The sequence below is a fragment of the Amphiura filiformis genome, chromosome 20, assembly GCF_039555335.1.
Source record: "Amphiura filiformis chromosome 20, Afil_fr2py, whole genome shotgun sequence".
Lineage (NCBI taxonomy): Eukaryota > Metazoa > Echinodermata > Ophiuroidea > Amphilepidida > Amphiuridae > Amphiura > Amphiura filiformis.
The window spans coordinates 61,288,564-61,311,549 of record NC_092647.1 but is presented as its reverse complement, the minus strand read 5'-3'; the positions used below and the strand labels follow the sequence as shown (position 1 = coordinate 61,311,549).

At 35.9% G+C, this 22,986-nt stretch overlaps 1 protein-coding gene across 1 annotated transcript in view; it reads left to right on the top strand.

Moving 5' to 3' along the window:
- The window catches only part of LOC140142506 (gastrin-releasing peptide receptor-like), a 36,032-nt gene extending 14,913 nt beyond the window's left edge, over positions 1-21,119 (top strand). The window contains exon 2 of the mRNA XM_072164492.1: positions 14,711-21,119. Within this exon, the coding sequence (XP_072020593.1) occupies positions 14,765-15,886 (1,122 nt within the window). The 5' untranslated portion in view covers positions 14,711-14,764 and the 3' untranslated portion in view covers positions 15,887-21,119. The remainder of the gene's footprint in view (positions 1-14,710) is intronic.
- The last annotated feature ends 1,867 nt before the right edge of the window (positions 21,120-22,986 follow it).

The window sequence follows — 22,986 nt, the reverse complement described above, 5'->3', positions numbered from 1 at the left end:
CCTCTAGGTGAAGATTGTTAGAAGGGCTAAAGGCAAGATGGCTTACGATATGACCGGTCAGCTAATCTCAGGAAAGAGAATTGGAAAGTTGATACATTCAAGTCAACTGTGGGGTTATCTGTTGCGACATTATAAGTGTACAGTTGGATACTGATACCACAGGCTGTCTTGGAAATCTGACCTGGCTTGGTGCTTTTAACATGTAACTTTTAATCGGGCTGTTTTGCATTGATGCCAGTGACAAATCCGTCCTGGTATCATCATCACTACCATCATTTGTATCATCCGTTGTCGTCGTCATCCTCTTCTAAAGCGAAAAACAACAAGTTTGTTTCTTGTATCAAGTTGTATGGTACACGGGTTCCGATTTCGAAGGAGAACTTTGACTGCAATTGTCATTATGATTATGCACAAACTAAATATAGTTTGTTTCAAGGCATTTTCTCATAGCATTTGTTTACAAGCGACATTAAAGACACAGTTATCCCAGCGCAAGTGTTAAAAAAATAAAAATTGTTTATAAATTGCTTAAAAGTGAAGGATTAGTCATTCAAATTGTCATTTGGCATTTTTGAAATGACAAATTTGGCAAAAAAACGACGAAAACAGCAGTACTGACGAAGTTGAAGCCCCATTCAAATACATGTAGGTAATTTCGATACTGTCAGTATCTAAATTACAGATTCGTGTAAAATGTCTTATTTTGTCTTAAATACACGGCTTTCGGCTGAACCACTCGCAGGCTATGTTAGCACATCTATGACAATGACAAAGGTACCAAAAATCTGAATTGTGATGATTTTTACGATCGTCCGGATTAGCAAATCACTGAATGGGCCTTTAAACCAATAAGACGTACTAGTATTTGAAATCGATTTGTAGATTACCAAAGAAAATTGTTTTTAGACTTAACCTACTTTGGAAGCAATTTGACAAGGCATATTTGTGATCTGAATCATATTTGATCATACAGATACTCGCACCAAATCATTTAATAGTAAAAAAACAACGGCTTCCTGTATCTTGGGTTTTGAACCACCTACTGGAGATTAATTGGCCTGGTCATTCCTGGTATTTGAACCACGAGGAGCAGGCTTACGTTTAAGTGCTATCAGGGTATCATCATCCTTGTTTTATTTTGATAGGGTGTGTTTACTACTTACACATCATTACACACGTAACCTAGTTTCCAGCCATTGTCAAATACAATCAAGTTGGTCGCTATTTGTTGATCTCAATTCTTGGTTTAAAATTATCTGCATATTATAGTACTTAATGTGCGGAAGTCTTGACCTGCATCTATATCGGCTATTTCATCTTTATTTGCTATATAATAGTATAATGTATTATTCACGGTTCCAGTATTACATATCCTACCCAGCACTTGTCACGGATGCTTCTGTTATTAAAGTGCATTTTATAAATTAATAAATCATCAATATATTAAGGTGCATAATGAATGCGAATAAACGCTTCACTTATTTCGAATCGAATAATATAGACACAAAGACAAGCTCTTTGAATGATATTGCTAGCTTTTAAGGACATGGATTTTCATTACGTTGCGCGAAATTGCATCGCAAGATGAATTCGGTTCTAATATAAAATTTTATTGGAAAATTAGAGTTTTGTAGTTTAACTTTGTAGTATATTATAAATTTCATATAATGTTAGCAGTATATCATCACAAATAATTGGCGATGTACTATAACATCTTTATAAGATTGAGGTTGAGTGACGACGGTATAGAAGTGACATAGATCGATTAGTTCAGTTTGCATACATGTCTACTTTTCAGACGACAAGAAAGGAAAAGTAGCACTTCTAGGCTACCCCGAATATTAGCTTTGCCATTAAGCTCGCGACACTGATACTCGTTGCTGACACAGCCTAATCCATGTTCATTTGTCAGTGTGTTTATACTAGAGCTATAGTATTACTTTTTCAATCCTGACAATCTTATAGCTGCTTTTAATATGGGTGGATTGACTTCTTCTTCTCCTTGAGAGATCGTTGATTTGATTGATGGGCGCTGCAGTTGGTTGGTAATTAATTACAGTGCTGTTTCCATGTTCTGAAATGCGTAGAAAAGTGGTTTCTTGTATTCTTTGATCAACTTACCCGGGCAACTTAAACATCATAGACTGGTCTTTAATATCGATGAGGACTATGTATTTCTGATTGGTTGTTTATTTGGTTGTTTTGCTTTTTTGTTGTTTTTGTTTGCCGGGTTGTTTCCTATATTATGTGCCAGTATAATGACGAAACAAAAAACAAATAGTCGCATTTTTCTATAACTGATGCGAATTGTAAGGTATAGGTAATCAATATATGCCTACATTGGCCATAAACAATTACAAAAATAAATAAATCTAAAAAAAAGCGCAGTGATTTACAGTGCGCTACACAAAGGCACAACACCTAGACGTTGATCAACAAGACCACCCTAGATATTCCACAAATAACTATCGCAACCAGGATCAGATCCCCGAGTTTCGTACGGGTTACAACGAGACAATTAGCAGGAAGTTCCTTGTCCAAGGAAATTTGAAGCTAACTGATTTTTTTCAACGTATATACTAGGCACAACCAGGGTTCGAACCCGCAACCTCTCGCAATAGATGAACGCCTTATCGACTGAATTACCTTGACTGATTGTGTAGATCACTGCTATGTTTTTCTCTTCTTACAAGACTGATCTTTTGTATGTTGCGACCATTTTTCTGTAAGGGTATTTATAAAATACATTGTACTCCAAAAGTAGCCGCTGGTGAGTCGTCGATTCAAATATATATATACTACCTTGAAGGCAGAGGCAATTTATGTTATATATGTAGCAAGATTGCTTATTGTGGAATCATGTTTAGACATGTATAAATATCTGATTACACTCTAAGAGGGTGAGGTTGAGAAGGTACACTGAAAGCTCTACCGTGATTAAGGTGAACACTAATGCACCCGTAATGGTTTCAGCCTTTAAGCCATGCATAAACCCGTATTTCAAAAGACTACTATATTATTCTTTTCTTACAAGACTGACCTTTTATATGTTGCGACCATTTTTCTGTAAGGGTATTTATACAATAATCAGTTGCTGTATTATCTCTGTTAAGTTCAATAAAATTAACAGCCAGTGTTGATCTTTTGCTATTAAATTGAACTACTTTACTGAGTTCATCATAATTTAATTTGTTCTTTCCAATCGTTAAAGGCAAATTCATTTGCCTACAAAATTGAATTATTAAGCTATCATTGGCTACTGCTTATCCAATGAAGCCTTGTATGCCCGTAGCTTGAGAGCAGACCTTGCGCTTATTATCAAATAATCTTTGACTAGAGGAAGGAAGTCGAATACATTTGCATTTATAACATTACCTTATTACGTTTATTTCGTTATAAGGTATAACGTGCACAAAATATATATTTGGAGAATTAGACGTGATTTATAAACACCCTTTACGAGTCTCATTGCAATAAATCGTAGACAATTTGGATTTCATCTTAGATAATAATTAAGATAAATACGTTATAAATACAAACAAAACCAAAAGCAACAAAAATGAATCACAAGGAAACAAAAAACAAACCAAGAAACCAAGAAAGAAAGAACCAATTAATCAAACAGACACATATTTAGATACATTAGCTCATTGCGCTTTGCAGAAGTCGCCAAACACTTTTGAAAGTCCATGGAAGTTTCTATCTATAATAATTAACAGAGAATACAAATGTGTTTGGGGCTCAAAGTCCTATCATTACGCACCATGCACCAGTATGACATTACCGATCTGGCCAACTGAACTAGCAAGTTTACCCGGAAATACAGAAATAAGTCTTGAAATCATTTATTCTGGGTTTTAACATCAATTTTATGTTTACTTCAGGCCGTGCGACCAAAAATCGCTATAGTAGAGTGCTTCTTATTTTCAGAGTATCAGACAGGCCTACTCGTTTACTTACTAAACACCAGCAGTCCATAACGATATGCCAGTCGAACTTTCGCAATGATAATGGCAAATAAATGCTGAAATGGTTAATAACAAGTTTGAATAGTTTATCAATATTTATATCAGTGGTTAGTGATGCTAAACTGACTGTGTAATATGACGAGCTCTGATGCACAATCCACTTGAGATCGAAATTGAGAGTTTTTTTATATGAGCGCTATTAAACACGTAAAATACATCTTTTGGTCTTTCCGTTGCCGAAATATTCAAATTATATATTTCCGGAAATGTTAGTTATTTTCCGGTAAATGGGGGGAACTTTTGAATAAAAACAGCTATAAGAGACCAATAACCGCACATTTTAATTTATTTTGTTGAATTATTCTTATTATTCTTTTACATTAAAACCTAAAAATACCATTTAAAAAAATTCTTTCCTTTTTGGTTATCTAAAAGAGCCTTGAAGTGAAAAATAACATTTCGGAAAAAACTGTCTTGCGGTTTTAGGACTTGTATTACCTATAATTGTTCAAGAATATTTTGTTCAAAATGGAGACCCCGATTAAACCATTAGGACAAACGACCTGTGAAATTTCAGCCGGTTGCCCCATTACATCCTAATAACCAAGCAGGTATAGGTTGGTTAGATTTGCGATTCGATAACGTCATAGTAATGCGGACTTGGCTGTTCTATAGATTTCACATAATATGCTTCATAACAATCTATTCTGATTAAAGTTTAGATAACATCTAAGAAATACCAGCGAACAGGAAATGGGCATTTTGAACCTGATTGATTTTCAATTATATTGTGATCAATGGCCTTTATAGAATGTTTTAAGACTAAACAAGTGTCATATCACATTTTATTAATAATCTCCATACACAATCATGTGTGAATAAGAAAACATAACACTGGAATTGATTGCTGAATGTAATAAATACAGTCATGATGCCAATGGGCTAATTATGTGTAAATTACGGAACCATGTCCAACTGAGACATTTTACATCTTGTGGCAGTCTTTATGAAGGGAAATTAATAATTCCAATCCTTCATTTGTATAGCCAATAAATGCCTTTAACCGACAATAATACTTCTTCATTAATGTATGTGTCAAGAAAAATTCATTAACTGATGTTTAAAAAATATAGGCAGAACGTTGATCTGGCGACAAACGATATCACACAGAAATTTATTTGGATATAATATCTAGCTTTGTTTTTCTCATAGCGTTTTTTTACTCTTTAAAAATAACCACTGAAGAGCAAAAAACAAATCGCATGGGCAGTGATCCTTACCCGGTGATTTAACATTAGCTATAATATGCGCAATGAATGGGACAATGAATATCGAAAGTTATTTGGTGATTACAATTACCAATCTTTCACCTGCCACATTTTAAGTCTTCAACCTAATGTGCCCGATTTAATAAGATATTCTAGCTGTAAATTAGCTCAAATCATTATCATCTTACGTCAAGTGGGATGGAAATCAAAATCATATTTTTGTTCTTGATTAGTTGAAAATTAGCAATTTTGTTTGTTTCAATGTGTCAATAAGTTTGCTCTGCATTTTATAGCGGAAAATAAACGTTTGGTTAATCTTTACGTTCATTGTCACTAAACTGAATAATTATCAAAGTATCTTTTGTTTTGGATAATTTAGTATTCCATAAAAGCGGGCGTTTGTTATCAACGACTTCATCTTCCTTTTGACTCCAAAAATTAGACTTATTTATAACATCATAAACCAAACTTGGACTGCATAATGTATGGAAATAATACCATCAATCTTAGCATATTCTGTCGTTTGCCAAAGAAATTCTATATTTATCTGTATTACGTCTGTCGACTGACAGTGGCATATGAAGTGGTGTAGTACATGTAAGTATGCATAGCCCACAAATTCAAATTGGAATCAACTGGAATGTTTTGAAATAAAGTTTTGTCGTTAATATAATATTAATCCATACTGAAGAAAAAAGTTGCTGAAATCATACAATGTACCTTTAAGTACAACTGGACACTTATATGACATAAATGGAGAATTGGAACATTCGCAGGCGGTGAAGTGTAATACAGTAACGCATCAACTGTTTCTTCAATCATAGTTCTGCAAACAATCGGAGCGATCTGATTTAGGGCTATTGGCCAATCATTATGATAGACAACAGTATACAAGGATTCAGTTGCAGGCGTTTTAGGCTTCACTTCACCTGATTAATAGAAAAAATATTGGATTTGCTTGCACAATTTATTTTACCGAAAGGCTTGGACTGGAAAAAGAGAGAAACAAATAAGGTGAAACCTCTGGGTTTATTAGTTGAGCACCGAGGCATATCAAAACTTGAAGTGAAGAGGAGGATATGTTTCATTATCGGAAAAACTGGAAACGTCAGTTGCATGTATCCAATGGGCACTTGATTGACACTTGGAGGAGAAAAGAGCATTGAGGTCATGATCGTGAACAGTTTGGGAGAGTAATAAAAGACTTCGCCATTGTTCGACATCACGTGTCTTATTCGTCTATTAGACAGGTTCACAAAAACACAGTGTTCATGAACATAGTCACGCTTTAGGCGCGTCTGGTTGGGCTGAAATATAACACATGAGCACTGATGTCCACCTACGCAGATACCTAGTAAAAGGCAAATTTTGGCCACGGCCACAATGTAACAATCTCTCATTTCATGTTCAAAGATACAGACACTGAATATTCCGATCTTTAAACAATTTTCTGTATTTTGCCACTGTAAAATTAATTTCAGCGCAGTGAAATTAATTGTTTCTCAAGACAAGACGGGTATTTACACACTTAGGTACGGCAAAAATGTCAAAGTTTCAGTGCGCCATGCAAAAAAATCTTTTTATTGGTTACAACTTACACTTCCCTATTTCAATTATATAATTTAGCTGCGCCGAAATGCAGAATTTTGCCACGCCGAAATTCATCTCGGCACGGTGAAAGTAATTTCCCCTGGCAAAATATAGTTTACAACTAGGCTTACAGGTCCGTGTTACACATTTCCCGACGTATTTACAACTTTCAATTGCCAATGGTAGAACTGTTTATGGCATTTCCAAGCAAGAAAAGAAACGCTTAGAGTAACAACCTCCTATTATTAGGCTCATTATAATTATTATTGAACGTCAATATCAAAAAAATATAGGAAAGTAAAGGAATTACCCAATGCTAGTTCATAGATATCATAATTCATTTAATGAAGTAAACTACCCTTACTACCGTCCTTTCAACATGTACGGTCAATAAAAACTCTACAAGAATTTCAATCTAGCTAAAACAGAAATACGACATTGTGGGAGCTCGAACTCATATCACCAGTGTCTATCGCCTTATCACGATTGAGCTAAGGGATGAAATCAAAACTCGACCGACGGTTGAGCGCCCGTTCCGCTCAGTTTAGAACAATATAAACAGGCCGGAATTCGGACGGGACCGGCGGTCAACCGCCGGCCGAGTTTTGAGTTCATCCCTAACTGGACTGTACTTTACATGGCGAAATGGGGTTCGTGTGGGTGATAAGAGAGGTTAAATGACAAGTGCAAAATATCGCTGCGAAATATACTGCGAAGGGCGGCATGCTTGGTCAAGAGAATATCAAGAAGGTTTCAGTTTTGGAGTTAGATGGGAATTTGGTCGGTGTCCATCAAGTAGCGACAACATAAAGTTGCATAGAAGTACCACAGGGAAATAAGAAATAGAAGTATTCCAAAGATTGAGCGACTGTTCCCTGGGCTGTTTCTCCTAACATTTTGAAAGCAATTAACCGGTCAGATATATATCATACTGAACTCGCTCCTTAATTTGACCGACGGGAAAAGATTAATACGCTCTGGGTATCTCATCTAACAATGGAGTAAAAAGCAAAGGTTGTGGGCTAGGTTTTTTGTTCTCGACAGAGAGCAAACTTTTAAGTTTTTGCTTACTTAATTAAACCGCATATAGGTAGACCTTTATAGACAGAGCGTGCCCCACCCTTGAACTGTGACTTTTTTGTGAAGCTTACTATATTTTTTAGATTTTCTTGGCTTTCAATGTTACACTGGTTTATATTAACAGCGTTAGGGCATAAGAACTTTTGATACGTAAACAAACATGCCTCTTTCATTGAACAGACCGTGTATTGCCCTATATTACCGCTTCCATGAAACATCGTAATTGTTAGTCTCGGCAAATCAGCTTGCGAAAATAGTAACTTCCGATTAGATTTGTGCTCTCCAAATAATAATCTGACTGTGAATGTAATATACGGTAAGAACCTTCCCCTCAGCTGACAATTAGATCGTGCAACGAAACACCGACACTTCAATAACTGCGAGGGAAGTTTGAAGCAACTAATTACGCTTAATTTAAAGGCACTTGTATTGAAATAAAATGAAATATGTTGGATGTTTGGAAGTGTGTTGTTCTTAATAGATAATGCGATCTAACTTACATTATATCGTTATGAATTCGGCAGAGTGACGAATCGAGAATTTTGAGCAAATTGAGTTTTTGTATGCTTATGATTATGCTTCAGGTTATCTTTTATTTCCATCAACAATTAGTGGTAAATCTTACTCACTGACGTATTTATTAAAATTTTGATTTGGACGAATCGCGCCTAAGTGCGATAAATGAATTCGGCAGAGAGACGAATCGTATACTTAGCTGTACAAAATCATGTTGATCTATAGTATTGTATAGCGGGAAACCCCGAATTTTCTATATTACATAACCTATACTAATATATTTGATACCAACGTATAGCTGTAGGTATCTTCTATCCAGTGATACCAAAATAAGTACAAACATTCCCCACATGATATTGCTGTGGTTTAATAATGTGAGTGCGCGCCCGTGAAATTGTAAAATCCCGGAAAATCATACGCAAAATATAGGCCAATATTGTTATTTTTGATTTAAAATTATCGAGTTTTTGCTAAATATTACAGGGATTACTATTTATAACTTATATAGCAAGTTAAGTCTACATAGCCTTAGGACTACCAGTAATTTCTACACAAAAGCCCCAAATCAAGAATGCGTGCTATGGTTTACACGTAGTTGAATGCGTATTCGACCTCTCTCTGCGCAGTGATAGAGACATTTTGGATACAGCATAAAGCCGAATAGCTGTTAAAACGCGTTTTGAGGGATATATCGATTATTTCAGAACATACAAGTATTGCCAATAATTCGTGTACATTCACTTCTATAATATACATTTCAAATGAGTGCTCACGAATGTTCTACATTTTTAGAAGGACCAATGGAATAGTACCACGATTTTCAAACGCCGTTTACTCAGAACAGCAATTTTGCGTATTCGGCACTCTGCCGTGTTCATAACGATATGATCATAATCTTAATATAACCGCAAATGAAAGAGTAATGAGTGTTGATGCCCGAATGATAATTATCTTGGCCAATGAGCCATAATATAATGCTCATTTCTCATGAATGCTCATGCTCACGCCATGCGGATTCTCGCTTAAAGACCCATTCAGTGTTTCCAGTGCATGTGTAAAAAAAATTATTTATAAATTGCTTAAAAATAAAAAGTCATTAATAAGTCATTCAAATTGTCATTTGGTATTTTTGAAATTAAAACTTTGTCCAAAAAAGAAGAAAACATCAGTATTGACGAAGTTGAAGCCCCATTCAAATACATGTAGCTAATTTATAAACTACGCAAAAAAAGTTTCTTTATGGTTAGGAAATTTACCCACTATTAAAATATAGCAACTAATTGTGTACGTTTGCAAAATAATCGCATGCGGGGGATTGTCCTGCGCTCAATCACTACCCTACGACACTTCTGAGAAAAGATATGAATATTTAAGTACCAAGAGGTCGACAAATAAAAATTGCAAAGAAGCCTATTCAATGGTTTTAGAGCTGATTCACTGATCCAAGACAGTTTCATTATTCGCGCCTTTTCAATTTGAATTTAAAGCATTTCCCTTGATGCATGTTGGATAATCCTTTGTTTATTGCGCAGTTGAATGATCAAAGACAAAGGTGAGTGGGTACTAAGACATTTCTGTTTTGAAAGATGGGTTTGGAAAAGGGATTCAAAACAGATCATGATTACAGCCAGGACAGCTGCATTCCTGGAAGCAGAAGGAATTGAGACACTTGAGTGGCCCCCAGAAGCCCTAATCTTAACCCCTAGCCCCTTGGAGAACATTAACAGCTCAAGAGACGAGTCAACAAGAAGATAAAGGCAGATACAACTCTGGTGGGATTGCGTCGCATCGTTATCAACGAGTGGAACTGGATTGAGCAAGGTAACCTTCGACGCCTCATTAGGAGCATGAGACGCCGCGTGGCTGCTGTAAGGGAAGCCAACGGTGGACACACAAAGTACTGAAAGACTGGTAAAGAAAGAGATTAATCTCAAGTGAAGTTGGAAGCGGCAGTATGATCACTGAAATGGGCTCAGCAAGTAAACAAAAAATGTTATCTGCATGTTTGTTGTTTTTTGTGTTCTTTTATGCTAAAAACTTGAATAGGCCTTTTCGCAATTTTTATTTTTCGAACTCGTGTTACTTAAACATTCATATCTTTTCTCAGGAGTGTCGTAGGGTAGTGATTGAGTTGTCAAAATGCGCAGGATAATCCCCCGCAAGTGATTATTTAGCAAACATACAAAATTAGTCACTAGATTTTAATAGTGGTTAAATTTCCTAACCATAAAGAAACTTTTTTTGCGTGGTGTATACTGTCAGTATGTAAATTACAGATTCATGTAAAATGTCTTATTTTGTCTTAAATACACGGCTTTCGGCTGAACCACTAGCAGGCTATGTTAGCACATCTATGACAATGACAAAGGTACCAAAATCTGAATTTTAATGATTTTTACGATCGTCCGGATGAGCAAATCACTGAATAGGCCTTTCAGTCTGGTTAGGCCTTTAAATATTTAAATATTGCGATCAGCTTAGAATCGGATTACACAGTGGGATCGAGTGTGTCGACATGGTCAACTTACGCATAATTACATGTTTTACAGCGCCCCCTAGGCCACTGTGTTGTAAATTTGCACACAAATAGTTGTCCTTGCTATACTAATCACAACTTTCTTGGAGTTTTGAAGCTGTGGATCACGAAGTACCCCTTTAATACTATACTTGAATGTACATAATCATACATTTTGTGATTTTAAAATTGTCCCGAGTTTTGGTGCATACATAATAACAAACACCCTTTCATCTATTGAGTTTTGGAATCTTGGTTCTTGAAGCAAGTGACGATACGCAGAACGCAGTCCAGAGCGTTGCATTGGGAGGCTTGTACATTCTTGTAAAGAATAGAAGACACATCTAGTTCAAGTGCATACAGATTTTTTGAATACAAAATGCTATCTTTAAAATGAGGGTTTATCATAGTTTCTAAAGCGTGAATATCTTTTTCGCTAACTATATATTCACCCGGGTATATTCATTACAAGCTTGAGCTTTGGGTATTAAAATGTGGGTTGTATTTTTACAATGAGGTTGTTATGGTTTGGAGGTAAAACGTTGTGGTAACACTTTTCGTCAGACAACTGAGTTATGTCCTTTGAAGAACGATACTTTTATTACTTCTGCAATGCCATGACCTTGTAATAATTGGTATAGAGTCAAGCCAGACAGTATATCAAAAACATGTCTCCATACTTTTGTCGATAATCAAAAGATGCTTCATTGAAAGTCACGTAATGAGACAGTCATCAGCATTTGGATTAAAAAGAAAATCATGTTGTTGACCGATGGGAGAAGAGGTCATAAAAGAGCGGCGTGTGTAAATCACCTTCAAGTTTATTTTACAGTACGTATATGACTGTAAAGTCAAAGACGTCAAATATCTAGACATGCTTTATAATGCCTGATTAAAGTTACTGCAATGACTCCAGGGCAAAATCATTGATACAATATAAGTTAAGCAATATGTGATCTAGACTTTGTTGTTTCTTTAAAGTTGTATTCATTGTTGACATTTTGAATAGAACATCATATCGATCAAATTAGTTTTGAGTCAGGGAATTGCTGTGCAAGTAAAAAGATTTGTAGCTAATCATCATAACAGGTTTTTACATTGTCGTTCTGTGCGATTTATATTTGACAGTTCTAAGACGATACGATAGACTCAATATGTCTACAAACATAAAGTATTCCCCTGATCAATGTTGTTGTCCGCTATCTCCTCATTAATTGTTATCGACTCAGTGGCTGAGTGACTTTGACTTTCTACAAAGTTGGTTATCTATCTTAAGGGTGCAGTGGCATTATATTGATATACTGCACATTGAATGTTATGGACCCTATAGCAATTGCCGATCGTTGTTATCATTGCTATCATGTTTTTCACCAAGTGACATTTTCAGAGGCTTTGGAAACAATTCCTATTTGTCATTTCAGAGATCTATTCAAGTGTATATCTACAAAATAAGAAAAGTTTTTGCCTTTAATTAAGACACAAATGATTTAAAGTATCGAATCGAACAACGTGTCAAAAAAGTTTTACACTTCATTGATATGTGCAATTGCTAGTTTTAAATGTTGTGATCGTACGCGCGTCAATATAAAAGACCCTCATACAAGAGTGGAATACAAAAGCTGCCATTGTACACTGTACACACGAACATCAATTGTGATTTTTTTTTTCCAACCGTCAATAAAATCAAACTAAATTAGACCTCTTCAATAATAAATTAAATCGCAAGCTCTATAATCTCTCTATTTAAACAGCTCTAAAAGTAACAGGTATGTCGCTATAACATAATAATATTGAAGAGAAATATTATTTTGTGTCCAATCCTGCATCTAGGGTCCCCAATATTGATTAATCAAATTGATCGTGTATGGGCCGCATTAGTCATTATAATTTATACAAATATTGGGATTTTGACATACGCTCTCCATACACAAATCAACAAACACAATAAAGTGTAGTCTCCTCCGCGGCCTGCTTGATTCCGAGGGAGCAGAACCAGACTGGCGCCGCGGAGAAAATAAATGGACGGGTCATTTTGCCATGCAAATGAGTAAGTGCCATAGATAGGTTGTATGTTATAGCGACATACCTGTTACTGTTAGAGCTGTTTAAATAGAGAGATTATAGAACTTGCGATTTCCAAACGTACGTATCATACGCCCGTGCATCTATTCAAACGTCCCTATTAAGTCCAGGCGAACGCATGAATAACCTGTTCACAACTTGACGTCGAAACAACGTTATAATGACGTTATATCAACGTCCGAAAATCAACGACGAAACTAACGAAGTACAACGATGTTCAATGCGTGCTTTTATACGTACGTTCATGTATCACATGAGGCTGTATACTCTCAACCAACCCAACGAAGTTGAATGTATACGGCCGTACTCACACGCATTTCAAAGGAAATTTGTACGAGCTTGCGTACTCACACGCATTCAATGGATAATTTGTACGATGAACAGCGCGTATGAATGGGGTCAAATTTTCACACCTCACTGTTGCTTTATTGTAATGATTTCTTACAAACAAAAAGACCATATTATAGTTTCCTCCGTATGTTAATTATCCTGACTGACTTTAATCAATTGTAAACTGAGCTCAAAAAGAAACTTATAATTTTTTACAACGCGTGAATCACAAGGTCATATCTTAAAATACTGTCAATCAAAATGAACCAAAATTATACACAGGATTACTTTAATACTCTACTCAAAACACATGTCAGTAACCAAGCAGTTGTCCAACTGACACAACAGCAAAACGCACTGTCATGGGACAGCTTCCTGGACTTCCTCCACTTTCACAGCCCAACAGTTGGCACCCAGCACAAAATATCTGTGAGAATGCACACAAGATCCTTGCACAGATGATAAAACGGTGCTGCTTTCTGCTTTTCATACACTTTTTTCATTAAACAGGGCTGGGCTGTGAATGTGTTCCAGGAAGCTGTTCCATGTCAGTGCATTTTCCTGTTGTGTCAGTTAGATAACTGCTTGGTTACTGACATGTGTTAAGAGTAGAGTATTGAAGTAAACCTGTGTGTAATTTTGGTAGAATTTGATAGACAGGATTTCAAGATATGACCTTGTGAAAGAAAAGGTTGTGTGAAGAAAAGTTTCTTTTTGAGCTCAGTTTATAATGGACATAATTGTGTGCATTTACAACGTTGCCCATACATTCATTTTGTATGTGCAAAATCTTCAATACTGGCTAAATAAGCGAACTCGCTCCGTCACAGTCGAGTGATTTCTTTCGGGAAAAAATCCCGCCAAAATGTTAAAATATTCTTTTTCAACAAGTAAATATCACAGTCAGGAAATAATGAGGCATCTGGTACCTTAGATCATAACTGTCATATACTTAGTTGCAATCATCCCAGATAATTCTTTATTTGTTTTTACAGAGTCTTTAATCGTCGAAGTTTTTGATCAAAAACATGTAAAATATTTGCATCTACTCTCTGCATACGACATTGGACAATAATGTAGACAAATTTAAGACTTTTTCTCACAAGCAAAAGGTAATTTCCACTATTGGACAATGGAATGAAAACAAAAATTCGCAACATCAATCAAATTTTCAACCCTATATGAACACAAACACACGAATTTGTCTCCTCAATTGCCTTGAAGGTAGTATTTTAATACGTGACGTCTGTATTCTGCATTTTTCTTTATTTGAATTTAAAAAAATTCCACATCATTAATTTTGCTCGTTTCTATCCTGCTTTATTTTTACACTTTTTGTTTTTGTTTTTGATATCTTTCAGATTCGACTGACTTAAAGAACGCGGAGAGACCCTTCTGGGTTACCAAGATCAACTATGGCTGACGCAAGTCAGTTAGCAGCCATCATGATGACTACTTTAGCTCCAAATCAAGATGGAATCGAAATGGACGGCAATGTAACAGATGAATGTGATGTGCAAAACCCAGAACATTTGTGGAGCCCTATTCTGCTGGGTATATTCAGTCTAATTGGTATTGTGGGAAACCTTGGACTTTTAATCGTAATTTTAATAAATCCGCAGTTACGTACATCTCCCAACGCCATGGTGCTAAATTTGACAATCGGTGACTTGTTATTCTTATTGATGTCCGCGCCCTTTCATATTGAACATGAGATACATCCATGCTGGCAATATCGTCAACTCGGGTGCAAACTAATAAGTGCCGGACAGGTTGTTGGAATGTGTGTTTGTATTTTAAGCCTAACGGCAGTGTCAGGAGAACGCTATATGGCTATCACTCGGAAAATTCGTATCGGAAAGGGCAAAGCATTCTGTCAAACACTTGTTGCTATGATTGCCATCTGGTCTATCTCCATCATTTTTGCAACGCCTGTTTTCTTTTTGGCAGATATGTTTCCCGGTGTACCAATATGTCTCGCACTCCCACATTTTGAACCTTCCGCCAAATGGTACGTCTGCATACTCTGCCTCTTCATGTATGTCATCCCGTTAATTTTTATAACAGTATGTTATTTATTAATGGCACGAGCTTTATTTCGAAGCACGCGTACGTTTAAAGGAGAGAAGCAACCAGGCGAGCGTCAATTTGTCATGCGCAGACGACTTGCGGTAATCATCTTAGTAATGTCGGTATTCTTTGCCTGTTTCTGGTTACCATACCATGTTTACCAAATATGGTTTGAATTATCATTTGACTATGAAATGATACAGACAATTCCAAGTTGGACATCAAACGCGATTCATTTTAATCGACAGTTTCACTTCTTTATGGCGTTTGCCAATTCCTGTCTCAACCCATGGATTGTATTTTTCATGAGCTCAAAACATAGAAAAGGTATCACGGAATGCTGTTGCCCAGGAAAGAAAGCGATACGAGAGCCAACATCTGCTATGACAACTGCTACTTCTAAAGTACGTAATTCGAATTGGAACGACTCGTCTCATGCGCAATACACAGAGATGTCTGCGATGTAAAAATTAAATAGTCCTTTAAACCATGTCAGTGAATATATAGCTAGTATCTATATCATTTAAGAAAGACCACATACGAGCAGACAAGTAGGTGAGAGGAGTCCTGCAGAAGTCTTAAGGGAGTCCTACCATTTTGGCACAGTACAATAGTGTTTCCGAGGACTAGAAACAGACTCTCTGCATCATGTGCATAGGACAGCGAGTTCTTTAGATAAAGATATAAAACGATGACTTGTCTTTTAAAAGACATTTAACCCGTATTCAATGTTATTAATTCCCCAATGTATATATGAAAGCGTGTAATATAAAAGCGACGCAATTCAGGGAGGTGTCACTAAAGTTACGTAAAAACACCGATATAGTACAGACACAAACCTTTGACGGATATCTTATTTCTGTACAAGACAATTGATGACCATCATATTACGGCGTCTTTCTGCTGGAACGTAATAGAAACCTGAACTGTACAATTGTCCCAATTACATCTATTTCCCGTATTAGTATTATTGACCATTACAAAACACTTATTGATATCGCTGCTGGTTTTTTGTTACCAGATAACAGTATAGGTGTGTCCATGAAAAATACATGACCACGCTAACAGTTTTTGAGGATACTTTAATAGATGGAAAAACTGAAAAGTAGTGGAATGGAGTAAGGGCATGTGCATAAATAAATATATAAAAATCATCAAATGTAGAAAGCCAATTGAAACCGTGGTAGATAGATATCCTTGCAGTATCGTTTGTATGGGCATTGGCATGAAGCTTCTTACGATGTTTATGCGATGTAACGGCACACAGGCTTACATTGTATATTGCATTTTTACTATAAATTGTCTTATTGCATCTGAATTGATAGAGCTTTACTAACCGTAAGCGCAATTATAAATTGTATATGCCTTGTTTCACATTAGGTCTGACAGCTTATTTCTCGATACACGAAATGAAAAAAACTAAATGTCAGGTAAGTACATTGGGTTTTACAAGACCTTGGAAACTTTCACGGAGGTAAAACGTGAATTGAGAAATCACTTTGTTTTCTGTATCATTTCATAAATATGGATATTTCAATAATCTACCATAAATGTTTACAAAAGTTTGAAACAATGTTTAGCAGCATTCAGCTCCATACTTTACAGCAAAGCACTTTTCTAAGTCTCATAAAAACGCAATTTAAATAACTAAGATCTGTCATTAAAACTTCATTAATTTGATATAAACATATTCTTTCTGAAATAAAGTTTAATTTTGGTTCAGGCAACCATGATATTTTTCAATATTTACCAAGTTTTAAGGTTATCGTTTGCCTCATTGAGCCGAATCCCATACTTCTTGATATTGGTACTGTACTGTAGTTTTGAAATAATTTTAATATGTTTTGAAATGTCCAAATTCAAAGAAACGGTTAAAGCATTTCAATTCATTTCACCCCCTCCCTACGGATGTTGATCACATCTACATCGGTCAGTGAGACAATTTCAGACAATTCAACAACCCTCTGCAGTGATTTTTTAATTTGGTTTGGAATCTAGTTTGGAAAGTATCAAAAATAAGGAAGAAAGGTGTGTTTTCTACAATCAAGTTTGTTGCAAACTTAATTTTCTAGGAAATCTCAAGAAGCGGTAAAGCATTCAGCTCAGTAACTTATCAAAGTTAACATTATGCTGATATCAAGCAATGCTTTTGCAAGTATGTCTTAAAATAAGTCAGTAGTGCGATCGTCAACGAAGTGAAATCTCAATTATCATGACTAATTTTCGCAATTATTTTTCAAAGTACGTTTACCTAGTTTAATTAACGTGTTATACTTTATTGTTTTGGGAATATCTGTGGCGTCTTCTATGTCTCAAGTTATGCTGATATGTGCTAATTATTAACATTAAAAGAATTTAATCAACATACAAACCACAATTAGAGACACAATAAATCCCATGGCAGTAGTTCAATAGGCAATCATCATTTAAATTGAAATATTGTCTATAGTTAAAATTAGACCATACACACACACCCAATCAACAGGCTTAATTTAATTACCCTGACAAAGGGTCTCTTAAATAACAGCTGTGAGAATATTGATGTTACTGTAATTGTTTAATATATGCCACTTTTACAACGCATTTGAATGTAACGCATGAAAGTATGATAGCTTATGCCACTGTATGGTGGATTAATATTTGTTGTAAGACGACTATTGCTCTTTCACATGCCTAACAAATATAGCCGATTCCTAAACTAAACTATAAAGCAATTCCAAAAATTCTGTCAGTGAAATGAATACTAGTGTTACATGATAAAGTAATACTACCACCAAAACAAACATATACCCTTTTCTTCCATTTTCACGTTTTGATACACGTCTCTTAGAATTCAAAATTACACATTGGAATACGCTTTGCTTAGAACCTGACGACCAACATCTGCGGAAAAATAAAACGTCGGTCTATAATGTGTGTACGGCTGTTTTGGAATCAGCAAAGTCATTATGGAAAGTAAAGTCGTAGAAATGCGGTATATACTTCCGAAAACAAGATAAATATAGATTTGTGTATCACTGCCTATACATGGCGCATAATTGAAGCAGTATGACCACACAAGTTGCCACATTTGAAGCCATCTTTAGTGCTAAGTTAATAATTATGGAATGTACTGCGTAATGGAATAAGCGCACCTTGAGCATTACTTACGGAGTAAAAGTGGCGCAGGTTACGCATCCATTTATATCACGGAACTACCGCATTGATGCACATTAGTACACATTGATCTGTATCTGATCTCCTTTGTATGTATAGCCCAATCTATCTAACGATTCGTGACGTGAGATGACGATACAATAGGAAGAACTGGGTATATATGATAACATCCAGATTGTACAGATGCCAAGTAGAATAAGATTTCAAATTGAACTTTTAAAGTGGGACTTTCACAAGAGTGGTATGGTATTATCCAAGACAGTTCATTTGTATGTGGTATTCTATAGACATTCCACAAGGGGTTCTACAGTTGACAGTTTTATTAGAAAATCTATTGTAATACTTGAATTAAGGACACTGAAATCGAATAAAGGCGAAAGAGATTGCGCAGCAATTTCGACCGTGGAATTGCTTATGACAAACTGCAAAATATTTGTATCACGTACACACAGACGTTGTTCGCTTATTGTATGGACTTGCTTTAGTTGTAGATAAGATTACAAAAATGTAAATATTTTTTTTTTTATCATCGCTACACATATTTAATTGATATTTTATCATGTTTATATAACTGCAATATTTTACGACTTTTGTGTAAAATCATGTACCATACATCGATGTTTATGTTGGTTAGGATTCAGTAGATATAACGATTTACGGCTTTCAGCTGGTGCACAACGTGTTATGTTTATACATGTACGTATTTCTATTTTCTATATCATGTTTATATTACACGGAGACTAGTTTCCATTCCATAGGAAGATGATATGTGTACACTTTGTAAATTAAAATATGCTTTGTTACAAAAGAAAATACATGACACTTCATAACATTAAACATTTATTTGGTATTATTGGCCCAAGTCTCTTCACAACCTTAACTGAAGTATATCGTGGGAGTTGTGAGAGGATCTTGTATTGTAGGTCAAAAGCTAATTATTTAAATCGTTTTAATCTAAATAGTATCCCGTTGAGTGTTTATTATCGTGTCTTTGATATCATTAAGTGATATTGCGTAGTGAAATGGCATAATTACGGAGTTATATTATGGTAAATAATATTTATATAAACTCCTCAAAAAGTTTGGAAACTTTACATATTGTTTCATATCAATACAAATATTCTTCTCTCCTGTCAAAAATGAAACCAAATTCATTTGCAAAGTTTTGGCACTTAGTCTACGGTTTCGAAGTGCTGCCAGCCTGATGTACTGGTCTTCTGCAGCCGTTGTTTTTCTTGGGCGGCCATTTCTGGGTCTGGTTTTGACATCTCCGATCTGACGAAACTTGGCTTTTAGCTTAGAGATCATACTGTGGGTAACTCCAAAAGTTGCCACAACTTGATTGTGAGGTAGATTAGCCTCAAGCTGACCTATAGCTCAAGCCTTATCCAGATCTGATATGAAGAAGACTAGTGACCTGCAAGAGAGATTGACTTGCGTTGATCCATTTCGATCCACCTGTAGACCTGTTAATCACATCCTAACACTTTTCATTCAAAATGATTCTGCAAACAACGTATCATTCATTCTTTTATTCATGCATTAACCCACGCATTAATTAATTAATTAATTCATTCATTCATTCATTCATTCATTCATTCATTCATTCATTCATTCATTCATTCATTCATTCATTCATTCATTCATTCATTCATTCGCAATAATATGAGCGCACATAATGGTCAAGTTGGCACATTTTCTTTGAGACCTCTCTGTCTTTCAAAGAAGTTACTCACCCGTGGAATAAGTTATCGTCACAAATTGTTGACAAGAAAGAACAATGCTTTCACTGATATGAAACAATACGGAGATAGATTTCAAACCTTTCTGATATACAGCCGTTTTTGAAAGTTTCCAAACCTTTTTGAGTAGTTTAGTATTGAACAGTTTTGTACAAGAATATATTGCCCGAGATGATAATTTTTGAGCTGAAGGCGAGTGCAATCTTTTTGTAACAAGTGCAATACGGTATATTCCGGTGCCCCACAGTAAGCCATTCTGCTATTTTTTATCAGATTGACTTGGTATATATAAATTAAATTTGATTGATTTTACAAACATAAGTGCTAGTGTAATGCCAATCAGCAAAATGTACGTGCGCACACATCATCTGCGCATACATTTATTTAAAAAAAATTGTAGTAATTCGGTGCTATGCGATACGAGGATTTATTATACCACTCGGCAGGTTGATACAAATAATAGTATTGGTTTTTGTACATTGCATTCAATTCAATGAAGTTACATAGTTGTATAGTTAATATATCTAACACCAGTCAGTGGCACTAGCTTTGACGTTCAGTGTGTTCTGCTTTAGCTTAGCGTTACTTGGTGCGCGTACATACTTTTACGTGCGCGATCAAAGTGATGCGGATGTACACGCACAAACAATGCTAAGCCAACGTAGCACACGTTGAACTTCCAAGCTAGTGCCGCTGACTGGAGGTAGCTTTATAGACTACAGTCTAAACCATTTTAGGTGTATCCCTTTCAAGTCCTTTTTTACGTTGACCAATTTGCCGAGTCCTTTAGTTTACATTGACCAATCAGACCAATTCATAAATCACTGGTTAGCAAATGTTCTCAGTACAGATCCAAATACGTACAATTAGGTACTCACTAGAAATATTTCGATTCCTATCAGGAATCTTGTTCGTTCACTCTGGTTTGGTGAGTGGTGATGTTTCTAGCTGTTATCGGCAATCTTTGTGACTGATCTTGAACATATATAGGGGAAACAGGTCGTCCTTTGTCTACTAGGTAAAAAGAACATAAGTCGGAAGCAGATAAAGCTAGTGAGAAAACTTTCACCAGAGCACAGAGGAAAGCGTCAACCACAGAAACTTACAAATCGGCCATAGCTGAACACACAGCAACTAATAATCACGTGATTGGGTGGGAGGAGGCCAAAGTCATCGACCAAGAGGCTAACAAAACAACCAGTTGGCTCAAATAGGACATCTGGATTAGAAGTAGAGGCAACACCACCATGAACAAGGACGAGGGGGCGTACAGACTTGATTGAATCTACGATCAGATCATCAATCGGCCAGCAACTAATGTGAATTCATCAAGATCAGTCACAAAGATTGCCGATAACAAACAGAAACACCACCACTCACCAACACAGAGTGAACAAGATTCCTGATAGGAATCGAAATATTTCTAGTGAGTACCTAATTTTACTTATTTCGATCTGTACTGAGAACATTTGCTAACCAAAGATCAATGTTAATATCAAACTCGCAGCCGACATTTAATTCTTTTATTGTGCATGTTCAAGTTGCCAATGAAAAGATAATATTATTATTAACTTTTTAGTAGTTTGGCGTTTCAAACTTGGAACTCTTAAGTCGCAATACGTCCATCACCCAATATACAACATTAAAGCATGCACACATAACTAATACCACACACAATACCAAAATAATCTTCAGAGAACAATATGATTACCTATGTATACGTATGAAAACCAGTAAAATTCACTAATGATGAACCCAGTCTCCAAGTCGAGAACATTTTATAAGGAGATTATTTGCGAAGCGTATATTCAAGTTTAAGTAAACTCATTGCTACGCAGACACTTAAAGGACCTGATCTTGCACCAGGGTCCGGATTCATCATTATATTTACTTTCAAACTCAAACCCGTAGTGTAAACATTGACGTGCATATCAGTTGGAAACGTAGGCATATTGGCACCAATGACTGAACCAACCCATGTATCACTTTGATAGGATTCGACTAGGACTGAATGATTTATGTTGATTTATGTTGACTGAATGGCATGGACAGTTTTGTTGACCGAAACCATTTTCAAGTGTACTACGGTATTATGACAAAGCATGGAATAGACCCGGGGAACAGACGGACAGATTTGAAGCATCTCACTTTCTTGACACAAGACATGACAAGACAGGGTAATTTGGCCACGGTTTGTTATAGACTATATTTGGTACCCAGTCCCGACAACCTAAAAAAAAAAAAAAAAAAAAAAAGAAGCGCAGTGATTTATAGTGCGCTACGCACAGGCACAACGCCTAGACGTTGATCCACAAGCCTCAGCACACTTTACAGGTTGTCGCTGACCACTACGGCTACCTATTCGTTTTTGTTTTCGTATTTTCTTTGACTACGGACTTCGGCCATTGAAAGCTGAAACCAGCATCACAGTAAACTTTTGACGAATCAATGGAAGACCAAATAAGTTAGGAGAAAAAAAATTAAACTTCGTGTGTTTGGTTCAGATTTGTTAAAAAGCACAAATGTGTTAAAACCTTTACTGTGAGCTATACCTACATGTTCCTTTATATTAGGATTCAAATTACGTTGATAGACATAAAAAACGAGGTCGCATCATTACATTATGACTTCAGCATCATGCAATTGCAGATCAGCTGAGCTGGAAAAGA